The sequence below is a fragment of the Orbicella faveolata genome, unplaced genomic scaffold (assembly GCF_042242905.1).
Source record: "Orbicella faveolata isolate gen_17 unplaced genomic scaffold, um_ofav_v1 contig_12, whole genome shotgun sequence".
In the NCBI taxonomy this organism is placed as follows: domain Eukaryota; kingdom Metazoa; phylum Cnidaria; class Anthozoa; order Scleractinia; family Merulinidae; genus Orbicella; species Orbicella faveolata.
Genome location: NW_028301539.1, coordinates 14,313,884 through 14,327,617, shown reverse-complemented (window position 1 = coordinate 14,327,617; position 13,734 = coordinate 14,313,884). Strand labels below are relative to the sequence as shown.

Here is a 13,734-nt window from a genome sequence, read left to right as displayed (position 1 = left end):
TTTGCCCACTACGAATTGACATTAAATCCCTTCTGTCAACACTGTTCTAATAAAATTTTGACATAGGCAATTTTCGTAATTCGCCGTAAATCGTTTTCACCGCATGTTCTGTATTATTAAAAATTCCCTATGTCAAAATTCAGATTTTTTGCGATAGATCATTCACGTGGTTTCTGAACTATTTTTTTGCCAAATTTCTTGAAATTCTAACGACTGGATCGTCAGAAATCCGCAAGTTTCTGCAAAAGCAATCGGTCTCAATTGTTCGAGCAACTGCGCATGAGCTGCATTTAACTGGGTTCTTTCGGTAACAAAGAGAAAGCTGAGAATTGCTGGTTTCTTTGCGTCGTTACCTTTTCTAACATATCTTTGTAATAAAAGACTAAAGCCATCAATACACTGCGTTCAATGATAGAGAAAAAATAGCACAGATAGTGCGGGTGTTGAGTAAATAAAATGATCGCTCTTTGCAATCCTTGTGCGCGCGCTCAATTGCATCAGCAAAAGCGTGCACGAAAACTGTGTTCGGCCACCTTAAAAATGTTAGTAAAAATTTTTGTAAAAGTCCCAACGTTTCGGCGAAAACTTCAGCCTTCATCAGGGGAAAGTGACAAGGAATTTGTAAAAAGGCACGTTCTTATACTATGCAAATCAGCAAATCGGAGCTAATTATGTCCTGTCCATCTCAGAAAAGTATGATAAGGACACTTTACAGAAAGCACGCACATTCAACAAAACCATGCTGAAGACTGCAAGGCATCGCCGACACCTACATTTCAACCATCGATGCAAAGATCTTCAAGTTCTTCCACCGAGCTTGAGAATTCAACCACCGGTTCGGACCCCCAAAGGCTGGAAATTGTCGAAGACCGTGGGATTCCAGTTTTTGAAATTACGTATCGAAGATACACACAAGAAGATTCGCACACTGACTCGAGAAAAGGAACTTGCTTTGGATTTCTTAAGGTCACGCTTAACCACCTCTGATCTTGAACACCTTGAGACCTTAGTTTATGAACAGCAGAAGGAGGAGTACAGCAGGATTAGATCTGTGCATTCGAAGAGACGAGTTCTCACCTTGAAGTCAAATATCTCATTGCCCGATGATACAGGTAATCGTGACAAGTGGGTGCTAAACATCTCTAGCAAGCCGTTGAACAACACCGAAACGACTGCACTTCAGAAAGGCACGAACTTCGCCTTAGCTCCAAAGAAAATACCAACAGCGGAAATTATAGCCGGTATTGAAGACGGTATTTCTGGACTACCGGAAGACGATAAACTTGTGTTAAGATCCCAAGTTTCGCAGGTTTTACAAAGAGTCACCGTACCACCTCCAAACTTGCCACAAGCCGAGCTCATAGCTTTACATAATCTCCGCAGAGACCAAGACCGACTCGTTATCCCTGCGGATAAGGGTAACTGTACTGTTGTCATGGATCGCAAGGACTATGACGACAAGGTACAGAAAATGCTCAAGGACCAAAGAACCTACAAGGTGTTAGATAAAGACCCTACACAGCGAACGGAGAAGAAACTCAATGAAAAATTAGCCAATCTTAAACGAGAGAACAAGATCAGTGACAGTCTTTACAAAAGACTTTGCAGTTCTGATGGACTGCCTCCTCGTTTTTATGGTTTACCAAACATTCACAAGCCTGGTTTCCCCTTAAGACCTATTGTTTCGTTCATAGACTCTCCAACTTACATGCTATCGAAACATTTGGCGCAAATCCTGAGTCCTATGATGGGTAAGACAGATTTCACGGTCAAGAACAGTGTGGAATTTTGTGAACAGATGAAAAATATCCCACTCAAAGAAGATGAAGAGCTGGTTTGCTTTGACGTTGTCTCTTTGTTCACATCTATTCCTGTGGAACTCGCCATTCAAGTTGCTAAAGATTTGCTTTCCAATGATGACACCTTGCAGGATAGAACCACCATTCCTGTCGATGACATTGTGGACCTGTTGGATTTCTGTTTGTCGACAACAAATTTCAAGTATAACAACAATCACTACCAACAGATCTTTGGCACCGCCATGGGCTCTGCAGTGTCAGCTGTTATGGCAAACCTGGTAATGGAAGACCTTGAAAAACGAGCACTATCCACCTCTCTTTCCCAACCGTGTTTTTGGAAACGATATGTAGATGATGTGTGTGCTGCTGTTAAATCCAACCTAGTGCTAGCCTTACAGAGTCATTTAAACAATATCAAGCCGTCGATCCAATTTACGGTTGAAAGAGAGACAGAACGGAAATAACCTTTCTTGACGTCACTGTCTGTCGACAAGATGATGGCCAACTCTCCACTAAAGTCTATTGCAAACCGACACACACAGAAAGATATCTCTCATTTGACTCTCACCATCCGGCTGCTCACAAAAGGGCTGTGGTCAAGTCTCTGACTGATCATGCAAAAGCTATCCCGTCTTTTGTTGACCAACAATCAAAGGAATTGAAACATGTGATCGCGGCACTCAGGTCGAATGGCTACCCGAAACGCTTTGTTATTCATGCAAGTAAACCGAAACGACCTTCTCAACAAATGCCTGCAACTGCACCGGATGACAAAAAAGGTTTCTGCATTTTACCGTATGTCAAGGGCACTACGGAACCGATTAAAAGAATCCTAAGCAATTACAATATCAAAGTTGCTTTAAAACCACACCATACCATCGGCAATTTATTTCCCAAACCAAAAAACCCAATACTGAAAGATCAGACTCGTGGCGCAATTTATTCAATTCCCTGTCAAGGTTGTGACAAAAGCTACATCGGGGAAACGAAACGAAAATTTTCCACCTGGCTCAGAGAACATCAAAAAGCGGTTGTAAACAAACACTCGCACAAGTCAGCTTTAGCGGAACATTGTTTACACTCTGGCCACACCATCTCCTGGGAATCTTCAAAGATTTTACGTACAAGCACAAATTGGCGCAACAGACGTATTTTAGAAGCATGGGAAATTAACACTTGTAGGAATCCGCTGAACCGCAGTGATGGCACGCATTTACCGCACGAATTTTTAAATTTAGCCCTAAGGGACAGGACATAATTAGCTCCGATTTGCTGATTTGCATAGTATAAGAATGTGCCTTTTTACAAATTCCTTGTCATTTTCCCCTGATGAAGGCTGAAGTTTTAGCCGAAATGTTGGGACTTTTGCAAAAATTTTTACTAACATTTTTACATTTTTAAACCAGAGTAACGTTTTCAATCATGAAAATGTATAAATATTCACTATACAGCTACAACTTCTGATTTATCCATAGCGCATCAACTTTTATTTGACTGAAATCCCACACAAGTTCGCAATGCAGACCTATTTTTTTCTCACTTGAACCCACCAAGTGACCTGCAAATAACTGCCTACAAATAATGGTCTGCTCATGCATAGTGCCGTCTTAAGGTGTTTTGCTGTAAATAATATTCTGCGTATGCATAATACTAATTGCAAACACGCTTGTGTGAAAAATGGCAGATCGCTTCACTGAGCTGTCAGAGAGTGATTTAACTTGGTGATCGAATGGTAAACCAATATAAGTGAACTCAGTTATCGCAAAATATCGTGATTTGTCAGTGTCTCGCATTATTTACCTCAGCTTTTGGCTTCAGCAGATAACTGATCTGCTCGTTCAGAATACAACTGCCATTTGCATCCGTAGTTGTTTGCTGAACCAATAATTTAAGCCTACAGTGATCATCAATCAATAAGCGGTTGACAAAGATCTCTATATAAATAATTAATCAGTTACAGATTGGCATAGCCACCATTCGTTCGCTAATTTTTTTGGTATTTTTCATTCCTTGACATATGTCAACAATGTTCCTGTTAGTTCTGCTCTCTCGGAATCGATTTCAATTTGTGGTTTCTTAATTTCCACTAAATTGGCACGCCTGAAATTTTTACTAGCCTTGTTGACTAGTTAATGCTCAAAACCTACCAATCAAAACTGCATTTCTACTTACATGTACCATTAGTGTGGCGAGAGTAGTCAGATTTAACTTTGTCGCTCCTCATTCGCCACTGTCGTATGACTCTGAGATGATTATCGGTGGTGCACACCGAGAGAAAACCGATATCTGTGCAAACATTTCACGATTCCGAACATTGTACCGATTTCTATTTAATCATCAAAACCGAAAGAAAACCAATATTTGTTCGACATTTTGTGATTCCGAACATTGAACTGATTACTGTTTGACCTTCATTCACAGAAGACGGGACTGGTTATGAAAGTGACAATAGAGCATTCGCCAATGTTGAACGGGTCCGTCACGTGACCATCCACAAGTTCTTTCAAGATGGTGGACAGTGCAGACGATCTGTTCATGTGGAGAAATGATTTTGATGACTGACATTTCAGACATTTTGGAAAGCAATGAAGTAATACAGGAGCAATTTTCGGTCACAGTTACTAATATAAGCATAACAGTCAGTAATCACCCAGGCAATGAGGCCTGGGTTTAAATTTCGGCTCCGTTTTTTTTTTTTCCTTGTTCAGTCACAAATCACCGTCTGGTCTCTAACGCGCATGCGTCACCCCTGCATGCGTACAGCACATGGAATTTACAGAAGTCGCTGTCGTGAAAAGTTAGCACGGATGCCTTGATTTCTAGGGCGATGAAATCACATACAAACGAACACACCCTTCGCGGTAGACCAACACTAAAGGACTTTTTAAGCGTTTTCGCAACGGGTTGGTCTGCAAGACTTACGAGAGATCAATTTACGAGCGAACATTTTGAGTGAATTTATCAAGAATCATGTTATACCAAAGGAGCCATCAACCGGGGCTATCAACTCTTCAGCTTGATAAAAAGCATCTTCAAAAGCGTCATCGTATGATTGTGAACCAAGTAGAATCCCAGCACGAACTCAAGAACTTCTGAGCAACAAGAGCAGAAAGGTTAGAGAATTTGTTTACGAATGTATCTGTTCGAGTACACCTAAGTAAAACGCTCTGAGAAACTTCGTAAAGTATAATTAAGATAAAATCTTGAACTAAACGATATTCTCTCGTTATTTTCTTGTAACAGAGTTATGTGTCTTTACAAGAGTGAAACCCATGCAGTGAATTACTTTACATTTAAGCTGAAAGAAACTAATGTACATGTATGTTGACCCCAGCAAAACAATTCTTGGCTTGCACTGTCACGCAATCCTGACGCAATAAAAAATTTATTCGACAGCCATTTAGTGGATTAAATCAAGAAATTGTGATGTTATAGGAGATTAATAAAAATGACACTTCGCTAATTTTTAAGTCTGTGCGTGTTCCCAAGCTCAGATATTCGTCGAAATATTTTGCACAAATTTACAGAGACCAGTACCTCCGCAGTACGCCAACATTGCGGCCGGAAAATAGTGTAAACATCTGGAGCTTACTTTGGCTATCTAGGCGACTGATTATCTGTACTGAACAAACAAGCATTTACATAAGCTCTTTTCCTAGTGCTTTAACTGCTGATTGGGCTAAAAATCACGACATAAGTATATGTTTTTCGACAAACGCGTTCGTAGGTCTATGTCACGCACCGCCATAACTCGGAAATTCAAAATGTCTTGCTTGCTTGGGAAACGCAAATAACAACGACAAAGGCTGAGGAAAATAGACTGAAACGTTTATAGGCCGATATAAAGACCTTGACTCATTTCACGCCCTGAAGACCTGCAAACGTGTAATAAGCTATTAATCGATGACAAGAAATGCAATCAAAAGCAGAAGAGCTTAAGCACATCGATTCGATTGAATTTCGTACAACTTCAAATGCAGAACATTTAGCTCAATTGCAATATAGCTAGTGCTTCTCAGTATAACGACTGCCTGGGTACACGCAGCAAAGCGTCTAGTTTCGAATTGTAATTTAGCAGTACTGAGCTTAAATTTATGTAAATTGGTTGCTCATCGAATAAGATCCGAAAATTAGGCACTCTACACTCTACATGACTGATGACATAGTGGCTGCCTCCTCACTTGAAACTCAGTGGCAGCAGCCACTATAAACTCGGATTCCTTTGGAAATCAAAACGAAGTGTAACAAAACCTACCTTGGTGTCCACGCTTCTCCAGACAACTCCCTTTGTTTTCTGGCTGCTCTCTGTTTCTCTTCAAGGCGGTGCTTTTCGCTGGCTGAAGCATCTATCTATTGTAAAAAAAAAATTTTCCAAGACATTGGAATGCAAAAACTGAACAAGTGGTCGTTTAACCCATAGAAACAGAGGAAGACACAAATAGTATCCTCATAATACATTGACACACATAACTAAACCATAAAGCTCTATAACTAATTTCTTGTATAAACTGGGTGAAATGGCCTCTGGAGTACAAATCTGTACCTGAAGAAGAGGTTGCAGTTTTAGGGATGATTCAGTAAGAGTGAAGGAGTACCAAGATAAAAAAATAGGTGAACTGAAAGTATGGACACAAACATGCCTCAAGTAAGAGAGGACCTGCAGTGTACTTGGAATGCACGTTTACCTAGCGTATGGGGAAAAAGGTCTATGTTAATATTCAATCCAAGCAAATGCTTATCAAGATTAGTTTACAGCAACTGATTAGTTTTGGAAAATTGGAGGTTGGAAGAAAACAGCTACATTTTCTGTGGGTTATTCCCAGCAAATATGAACGGAAAATGAAAAACCGTAATTCAAACACAGGAGGGCATGCATGGACAAATTTAATATAATAAACAAGATAGCGCAAAGAGCTTTTATTTCTTTTTCTTCAGTGTTACTAATTAGTTAAAAAAAATTGTCCGTTCATTTGTTCTTGAATGATCATGAGTGAGTGAGTAATAATAATAGTATTTAGTATATTCTCAGCTCCGACTATTGCATTTCTAGCTCTCTAATTGGCTCAAAAACTCCGACTATGAGCCATTAGTCGGAGTTTTACCTAATATGGAAAATAATGCGCCAAGTTTAAAAATTTTCCGCACGAAGTTTTTAACTTCAGCTCTCCATAATGGCCGATACTGGCAGGTTTCAGGAGCTGTCTCCCTCTAAACTTCAAGAGATATTAGACAATGTTATCCCAGAAAAAACGAAGAAAGCCACAAAGTTCGGCATGAACATATTTAATGGTACGTATGTGGGAGTTTTACTCAAAAACTAGCAACAATTGTTACGTTCACTGTCGATATTTTGATAATTTATTTGTAACAACGACAAAAATTCTTACCTCGTTATTTACAGAATGGCTGTCAAGTCCTGTTGCCACAAAATTTTCGAAACGAATTGAAGACATGTCCAAAGAGGAGCTAAATGAATGCCTTAAATGTTTCTACACCTCCGCAAGGAAGAAAGACGGGAGGTATTACAAAAACACATCCATGAAGTCCATTCGAGCCGCCATAGATCGCTTTCTTCGCTCGCCACCAAACAACAAGCCTTTTTCTATCATCTCCGACGCTGTGTTTACCGAAGCCAATAAAGTTTTGGATGCCTTTGTAAAGGATCTCAGAAAGACGGGTAAAATAGCTGGAGTTGTCCATAAGAAAGCAGTGTCAAAAGATCAAATCCAGAGGCTCTTTGAAAGCGGCAAACTTGGGCCGGCCGACAGTCAAAATCCAGCCCAACTGCAGAGAACGGCATGGTTTTATCTCACCCTTTTCTTCGGACGACGAGGAAGAGAAAATCAGCGGCAGTTGAACCCTGGAATGCTCTCCCTAAGAACAACGCCTAGAGGTGTCGAGTATTTTGAGTTAAACAGACGACAGCCTGGTTCACTGCGCAGCACAAAAAATCATCAAGGCGGCCTTGGAGACTCTGAGGATGAATCCGACGCGAAGATCTTTGCCGTTGCTGGTTCTCAGAGGTGCCCAGTGAAAACAATCAAAAACTACCTACATCACCTGAACCCGAGTTCCGAAGCTCTTTTCCAAAAACCAAGAGACGGCCAAAGTCAGAAATTCAGTCCAACAGATGACAAAATCTGGTATTGCAACTCGCCGGTTGGCTCGAGCATGCTGGACAACATGTTGAAAAATATGAGCAGGCGAGCTGGCATAGAGCCCCATCTAACCAACCGCTGCCTCAGGGCGACAGCAGTTACAGTTCTGTCTGACCATAACTGTGAAACCAGACACATAAAGTCTGTTACGGGACACAGATCAGACCAGGCGGTGGAATCGTACAATGATCGCCCATCCATAGAACAGCAAAAGAAGATGTCGCACGTTCTCAGTGATTTTGTCTCAGCCGGAGCCTCTGAAGCTTCCCCATGCACTGGTATCTCTGCAGCTGAGAAAGAAAACCAATGCCACGGCCAGCAAGAACGGCAACCTCAAAGTGAAGGGACAGTTTTAGTCCAAAATCAGTTCGTAAACACCGAGGTTCGGCAAAGCGAGCGAAGAAGCTTTCCGCAGGTTTTCTTCAACTGCAATGTCCAAGTTCACAACTACTACGGAGGCGGAGAATCAGGAAAATCTTCCTGAACTTTGAACACTATTTAAACACTTGAAAGCTTCCGAAGCGGTCTTTTTCCCTTGCATTTGAACGGTTGAATATTTCAAGGTTGATTTTGTTTAACAGTTGACCACAGTTTGTCGTTTGTGAAGCTGTCAAATTTCATTCAGCTCATTCAGTGATGTAATAATCAGGTGATCACGGCGCGCATGTGACCGGAAGTTGTATGTTTTTTTCACCGCTTTGTAAAATTGTTGAAATAAAAATCGGCGGCAAAAACCCGATTTGAGAATATACTAAAACAATTATTCCATTCGACCTTGTTGGATATGAAGTGATCATAACCAACTCGCGCTACGCGCTCGTTGGTTATTAATCACTTCATATCCAACGCGGTCTCATGGAATAATTGTTAAATATAACAAAATTCTTGATCGTGATTGGTTCTCCGCGTGCCTATTATTTTCTCACGTAATTGGTGCGCGATCACGCGGGTGTCTAATTACAGGTATCCAATTTGAACTTTTTGTAACTGGATACCTACGTGATTTGCATGTCAATTACATGCGCTTTTATGGCTTGAACTTATGAAAATGACTTTAACTTGTGAAAAATGCTACAGAAGTTTCCGCTCTAAAGAAGTTCGCACAAGACATTTTTATAGATACAACTGATTAGTAATTGGACCTTCTGTCGCACAAATTCAGGGAGCACTCCTTGCATACAGTGGCTACGCCCGCAGTATGAGCGGCGTCAAAACCAAGTTGTCCTACCAAAATGACATGACAATAGTATTTTTTTTTGCAGCCAACAAAAAATACAGACAATGCTAAGTTACTTTATCAACTTTCAATGTTTAACTAGAGCATTCTACATTTAAGTCGACGAAGAACAGCTTATTTTGTTCAAAGTGACACAACTTATCATCCTCTTGGCGACAGCGATCAAAGAGTGAGTTGACGAACATGGGACACCCATTTTTAGCGCCAAATTAAAAGCTTGGAGAGCCAAAATGTTTCATCTTTTTCACTTTTTCTTATATTCTGATATATTTCTTTGAGTTTAAATAAATCCCTTTTCGTGAATGTTCAATGCCATCACTAACGAGAAAAGTTGCCAGACTTCAATGTGTGAGATAACATAACTACCAAGCTGGGAGTTGAGTTGAGTTTGAGTTGAGTTTGAGTTGAGTTTGAGTTGAGTTTGAGTTGAGTTTGAGTTGAGTTTGAGTTGAGTTTGAGTTGAGTTTGAGTTGAGTTTGAGTTGAGTTTGAGTTAAGTTTGAGTTACCGTTTTCTATATTTTTCACTAAAACAAGTGTTAAATGAGCGGTCCAGATCACCTTTTACGGAAAATAAGCAGGACATTTTCACATTCAGTTTGCAGGGTTACGCGTCCTCACTCCTCCTTTACTCTTACAACTTATTGCATTGCCCATTCTGTAGTCTCTGTGGCAGTGACATGTCAGCCTTGTCAGGATTATTAGCTGAAGTACCCTTTTTGTGCAGTTTTAAATGCAAATTAGTTTTTTCACGTTGTTTTATGTAATCGTCTATTGTTTATCACGTAACCTCGTTAAGTTTATTCTTTTAGTTCAAAATTCCGTTTTAAAGCGTTGTAGTTTTTTAGTTGTATTCAGTCGTTGTCAGTTCCGGAGTGCCGTACAGATCTTGTAAGTAATCTCGTTTTTCCTTTCTATTTTTTGCTGTTTTTCGTATTGTTGTATTTTCAGTTTATTTAAGTTTAAGTTCGTATTTATTAATTTCTGTATTTGTTATTTTGGTTTTAAGTGAATCGTTAGAATTAAAGACGAATTCGAAACGTACAGGAGTGTTATTTACAACAGAGTCACAGGTGAGCGAAAACAAACATGGCCGCCTTTGACTCTTAACCGCTGACTGCTCCTCATTCTCAACACGGCTGTATTAAGGTGGCATTTGAAATCCATTTTCTAATACAAAATTATTATTTTCTCTGAAAAAATATTATTCGAGGAAACTCCACTAAAATGCTGGAATAATGCTTGATACTTCTGGACCTTTTGCCTCGCTAAAATGCAGGGAAAAAATGATAGCATGATCTACAAAAGCCCATATGTAGAACGTAACGTAGTACGGATTTGTCACTATACACGACGCCGGCAAGCTCGCGCCAAATGAACTGAAAAACAATATCAGAAACCAAATCACGGTTCACAATGTGTTATATATCGACAATCACAGTAGTACGTCAATATTGTACACAACCACAGTTCACGGCTCAGGTTGTAAGACATACATTTCACATTATGGAAATCCGGTCCCTGCGGCACTTCTCTAATTCCCTTATATTAATTAATCGTCCTTCTGTTGACCACTCCATGAAAGTGCATTCGAAGTGGTACACTGTATGCTGTGGCGGATGAAAAAAAATTGAATTAGAAGACATGTTCCGAAAACAATTCGAACAGTTTTATTTCAATATTTTTTTTCTTCTCAATGCACAATATTCAAATCGAAATACAGTGGAGAAATCAAAACAAATGTTATCATTATATCTTTGGTAACAACTGTGAACAACATAAACTGCAAAGAGAACAGTGCTCTATTCTCTCTACTTCACTCTACCCTACTCCGGTGTGTTCATTCTTCACACTATCTCCTCATTAATGAAAGCCTGTGTTTTGCACTTCGTTGAGAGTTTTGTTTATTTTTAGACATTATGTTTGTTTTCTTAGTGATAAAACCGAACACGCGAGATTCCCGCCATTTTTGCTTCAGTAGCCAATCGGATTACAGCTCTCGTTCGTGGATTGGTGCGAGTAGGATATCAAGAGATCAGTAGAAAGTAATCCATTTATCGAAAACAGTGTGTTTGTGCTCTTTGTACAAAAGTAGGAAAATAGCACGTCTTAAACGGGATTACGTCTTACAGAATTGAGTATATTGACAATATGTTGGAGAATGTTTTTTGCTGTTTCGTTTTTTAGGTTAGATCCGATTCTTTAGAATTGCTATAGTCAACCCACATGTATGCCTTTGCTTTCAGTTGACTAGCCAGCTTGTGCTGATTAAACTAGTTCAAAACAACTGGTAGATCCCGTGGACTTTATTTTCCTGGTGTGTCTTCAATTCGAGTAGTACCCTGATCCGTGGTGCGAAACAGTCAAAATTCTACACAAGATGAAGATACATACCAAAGGTCAACCCGTCATCGAGAAGCACGTCAAAATGACAGGGAAATAAGGACAACTGACAGCATAAAGGAGCAACCGACCGTCTTTGAAAACCTTGACTTTGTCAAAGGCAAGACTTCTCAGACAAAGGTAGAGGCTTTCTGATTTACTTTCGTTCTTGCTTTAAGAGTTTATGAGTACCGCCTTGTTTAGTTCCAAGATTGAGGATCGTGAGACACCTCATATCAAATATTTTGCATGAAAACGAGGCTGAGGAAAAGAACACTGTAAGAACGAGAAGAATTTAATCGCATCACGATGCCGCCCAAGATAGATTTCAAGACCCTCTCTGGGAAAAGAGATCACGCTATACATGCACTTAATGAATTATTCGACGAATTTGAAGCACTTTATTCTGTGAAACCTGAACTGAACTTGTTAGCAGCCATATTTAACGAGATTGAGTCAAAGTACAGGGCCATTAAGAAGCAGATAGAGGCCATTGCTGACAGATTTGTCGAAGACGGTGTCACTTCAGAAGACGAAAGAATAGCAGAGAATCTGAAATGTGGAGATGAAATCAAAGTAAGATATTTGGAAACTTTGCAAAAATATGCGCATTATTAAAAGGAACTCAGTGCCTCTCAATTGCAAAATACCTCTGAAAGCACTGAAGTCCTTGGAGCAGTTGCTGAAGCAGTAAAACAAATGGCACAAAATATGGCCACCAAACCGAAAGTAAGTGGTTTAGAAGGCTGTCAGTTCCATCATGGGACGGGTCCCGAAAAACATACGCGACCTGGAAGAATGAGTTCAACCACTGGATGAGCAAATATGACCAAGACAAGAATGAACATCTCCAGCCCTTCCGTAAAGCCATGCCAAAGGGGTCCTGGTGGACAGACCAAGTGAAAACTTGCAAGGACATAGATAGAGCGTGGGAGATTCTCGACATTGAATTCGCGGACAAAAGGAAGCTGATGGATGAGCTCCTGGCTGAGATCAATAATTATGGTGCTGTAAGAAGCGATCGTAAGAGTCTGGCTCATTACGCCACCTCAATATCCGTATTTGTGAGTGACATTGAGGACAATGGATGTCATGTTCAAGAAGCCTCTGAAGTGCCATTCTTCATGTCCAGACTCTTGTCGAAACTTGAACCGAAAGATAATGCAGACTTCGGCAGGGAGATGCAATGTGAAAAGAAAGAAGAAAATGTCACCAATTTAGTTACTTGGCTCCACCACGAGGCAACGCTCCGATCTAGGGGCAAGAGAGAAACAGAAGCTGAAAGGGGGCGAGATCCACCTTACCGTAGGAAGACGGATCAACATTTCAATGATGCCAGTATGACCGATGACGAATCATGTCCCCTCGGCTGTAAATCAAAGCATCTTCTTGCTTCCTGCCTTGTATATCAAGGATCACATCTCAAGCAAAGATAGGAGATCGTGAGGCAGAATAGAAGATATCGGAAATTCCTAAGAGTGTCACATCACACGAACGACTGCAAAAAGGCTGACGGTACATCTTGCAATAAATGTAAGAAGAACCATCACCGTTCCCTGCACAATGAGAAGAACAACGAACCCTTGCAGTCCGCTTTGAGTCCCGACGCACCGATCTTCAGAAGCCAAGGTACTCCACCTGTAGTTGAGAACCGCAGCCTGCAAGGAAGGGATAACGAGGAGACCAGGGAAGTAAAAAACGCTCGGTATTTGTCCGGTGCAAAAGGTCAAGGTTAGAGACAGCGATGAAAACCTTAACGACATACTCGCGATGTTAGACACTGGCTCAAACACGAGTCTTCTATCCAAAAGGGCTGCGAAACAACTGGGGTTATCTGGTCCTCAAATGCACCTAACTATGAACTTAGCTGGAGGACAAAAGAAAGCGGAAGTTTCCGAGATGATAGATGTTGAGATCGCATCACCCACCGATGAAGATATTCTGAAGAATCTTCAAGTACACACAGTTCGAAAGCCTTGTAGCAACGCCAAGAATGTATCACGAAAATCAATTGAAAGCTATCCTCACCTCAAGTCAATAGCAGATAAGTTACATCTCTCTGGTGGTACCGTCGACCTACTCATTGGAACTGACTTTGTCGACGCCTTTGTTGACATCCACACAGCCAGCGGCTATCCTGGAGAACCTGTTGCTAAGAGG

At 40.6% G+C, this 13,734-nt stretch overlaps 2 protein-coding genes across 2 annotated transcripts in view; one reads left to right on the top strand and one right to left on the bottom strand.

Annotated features, from left to right (window-relative positions):
- Nucleotides 1–13,734, bottom strand: part of LOC110052324 (oxysterol-binding protein 2-like) — a 158,326-nt gene that overhangs the window by 17,039 nt on the left and 127,553 nt on the right. Inside the window, exon 15 of the mRNA XM_089283800.1 lies at nt 6,055–6,149. Within this exon, the coding sequence (XP_089139926.1) occupies nt 6,055–6,149 (95 nt within the window). The remainder of the gene's footprint in view (nt 1–6,054; nt 6,150–13,734) is intronic.
- LOC149116786 (uncharacterized protein KIAA1958 homolog) lies at nt 7,051–8,691 on the top strand. Its single transcript, XM_089283799.1, has one exon. The coding sequence runs from the start codon at nt 7,086–7,088 to the stop codon at nt 8,439–8,441; it is 1,356 nt and encodes a 451-aa protein (XP_089139925.1). The 5' UTR covers nt 7,051–7,085; the 3' UTR covers nt 8,442–8,691.

Excerpts from the sequence above, each read along its gene's own strand:
- LOC149116786 (XM_089283799.1), top strand. The coding sequence starts at position 7,086 with ATGGTACGTATGTGGGAGTTTTACTCAAAAACTAGCAACAATTGTTAC.